Source organism: Electrophorus electricus, chromosome 5 (assembly GCF_041902795.1).
Source record: "Electrophorus electricus isolate QZ-2024a chromosome 5, ASM4190279v1, whole genome shotgun sequence".
NCBI classification, from domain to species: domain Eukaryota; kingdom Metazoa; phylum Chordata; class Actinopteri; order Gymnotiformes; family Gymnotidae; genus Electrophorus; species Electrophorus electricus.
Window position 1 is genome coordinate 13,540,001 of NC_137501.1, and position 2,500 is coordinate 13,542,500.

Here is a 2,500-nt window from a genome sequence, read left to right on the forward strand (position 1 = left end):
CAATTTCCCATCTTTAAGGCACACACACACACATTCTCTCTCTCTCTCTCTCTTTCTCTCTCTCTCTCTTTCTTTCTCATCATACGCATGCATACACGCACACACACAAGAGTGGATACACTAAATCCAGTCCATATGGCCTGGGAAAGTAAGATCCTGTCCCCAATGATGGTTAATTGAAATTGCCCGCAATTTCAATTAACCATAAAATAAACACACAAAATAAAACAACAACAAAATCTAAAAAGAGAATTTTTGGGGGGACCAGTATATTCTACCAAGAAGTTACAGTTGTTGTTTGACACATACTCTTTCTGAAAAAGATTAAACAATAAAATAAAATTTAAAATAATTTAAATAGTAAAAGGCTCCATATATTTTAGAATGAAAGTTTTTCGCTTTCAATAAAGACGGAATAATTTAAATATTAACTGAGGATGTTAGTTGATCACAGTCCAGATTATTCCCACATGACAATCATGACACGATAAGAAGGCTCATAATCTGGATTCTTCCTCAAATGCTCGTTGCCACAGCAACATAAACCTCACGTGTGTAGTTTCTATAGGAACACGTTTTCTTTATGTAAAGACTGGGGTAACCATAACAACCACTTCTTATCATCACCAAACCAGCCTTTAATGAAAATGTGAGGTTTGTGATAGAGAAGAGTAAATGTGTGTGTGTGTGTGTGTGTGTGTGTGCATGTGTGTTGTGTTGTGTTATGTTATGTTGAATAAGCTCTTGTTCCTAAGTTCCTGTTTGTGTTCCTGGTGTTATATACATTATAACTAACTATTGTATTGTACCTAATATATATATGTATATATAATTTATGTGATGATGATAATGGTGATGACAACGATGTTGATGACAATGACGATGGTGACGACGATGGTGACAACGATGGTGATGATGATGGTAGCGGTGGTAACGCCTGTGTTCCAGGTGCGGCTGCAGTGATGAAGGCAGGGCGGAGGTCCATCAGGACGCCCTCTTCCTCACAGGGGCGGGAGAGGCTTGTGTCCAGCAGACCACCTACAGGTGTTAATGTTAATGAGCTTCTGTGATTGGTCCTGTTAATGGGCTTCTGTGATTGTGATTGGCCATGCTTAATGAGGCTCTGACATGAGTGCTTTGAGTTTGTAGAAGCCATAAGGTTTTAAAAATGTATAAAGGTATTTTCCAGAGTGTTTGGTGGTTTGGTGTTCTGTTCAGATTTGAAAAAGTTTGACTATTTCTGCACTGTGCTGTTAGGTCTGAAAGCCCCAGTGATGGCCGGCTACACTGCAGCCAAGACTACCCATAATGCCCTGCAGCGCAGCGGGGTGGTAAGACCCAACCGGCCATCTGCAGCAGCAGGTACTGTGTGTGTGTGTGTGTGTGTGTGTGTGTGTGTGTGTGTGTGTGTGTGTGCATGAGCATGTTCGTGTGCGTGTGTGTGTGTGTGTGTGTGTGTGTGTGTGCTAGTACTGAGTTAGTGTTTTTGTTCCAGCATGTTCTGATGCCTGATGTGTAATCCCACATATCTTCATTAAATACATTGACAGGGGAAATACTACTAAAAGCCTGTTTAATAATGATAAACAAACACACACACACACACACACACACACACACACACACACACACACACACAGTGACAAGCCTGCTTGGTACTAATCACATTCACATTACCAGTCGTAATTACAGAAGCAGTTCAGTTCAGTCTCTCTCTAGTATAGATTGTCTGTCTTAGAAATACGAGATAAGAAATAAGATGTAAGGAGAAGGAGAAAGAGAGTAAGAGAATGAGGACAAGGAGAGAGAGCTATTTGCTTAAAAGATGTGCAGCCCGTGTTCGGACGTTATTCCAACATAACGCGGTTATTCCGACTGCAGCCCGTGTTCGGACGTTATTCCGACATTACGCGGTTATTCCGACTGCAGCCCGTGTTCGGACATTATTCCGACATTACGCGGTTATTCCGACCGCAGCCCGTGTTCGGACGTTATTTCGACATTACGCGGTTATTCCGACCGTAGCCCGTGTTCGGACGTTATTCCGACATTACGCGGTTATTCCGACTGCAGCCCGTGTTCGGACGTTATTCCGACATTACGCGGTTATTCCGACTGCAGCCCGTGTTCGGACGTTATTCCGACATTACGCGGTTATTCCGACTGCAGCCCGTGTTCGGACGTTATTCCGACATTACGCGGTTATTCCAACTGCAGCCTGTGTTTGGATGTTATGCCGGTGTTGGGTGTTTTTTTAAATCAATCTGATGTCAGCAGTCACTTAGAGGGCACACTGGCCTGTCCCACTGCTCATAGAAAACAAGGCTGTGTGTGTGAGAGAGGGAGAAACACCATTGCATTCACACACAACTAAGAGGCTGTCTCTTTTTCTTCAACAATGGTCCTCATCACTATTCAATCCCCCCACCTCGCTCTCTCTCTCTCTCATCCCCTTGGGCTGCGAACACCTTATGAATGCATCTGTGTCCCTCGTTGGTGT

General features: G+C 43.3%; 1 protein-coding gene across 4 annotated transcripts in view; it reads left to right on the top strand.

Moving 5' to 3' along the window:
• mtus1b (microtubule associated tumor suppressor 1b) overlaps positions 1-2,500 on the top strand; it is a 31,254-nt gene that overhangs the window by 11,821 nt on the left and 16,933 nt on the right. For all 4 annotated transcript variants that reach the window (XM_081714229.1, XM_081714230.1, XM_035529540.2 and 1 more), the window contains 2 exons: positions 949-1,044; positions 1,258-1,362. In XM_081714229.1, the coding sequence (XP_081570355.1) occupies positions 949-1,044; positions 1,258-1,362 (201 nt within the window). The remainder of the gene's footprint in view (positions 1-948; positions 1,045-1,257; positions 1,363-2,500) is intronic.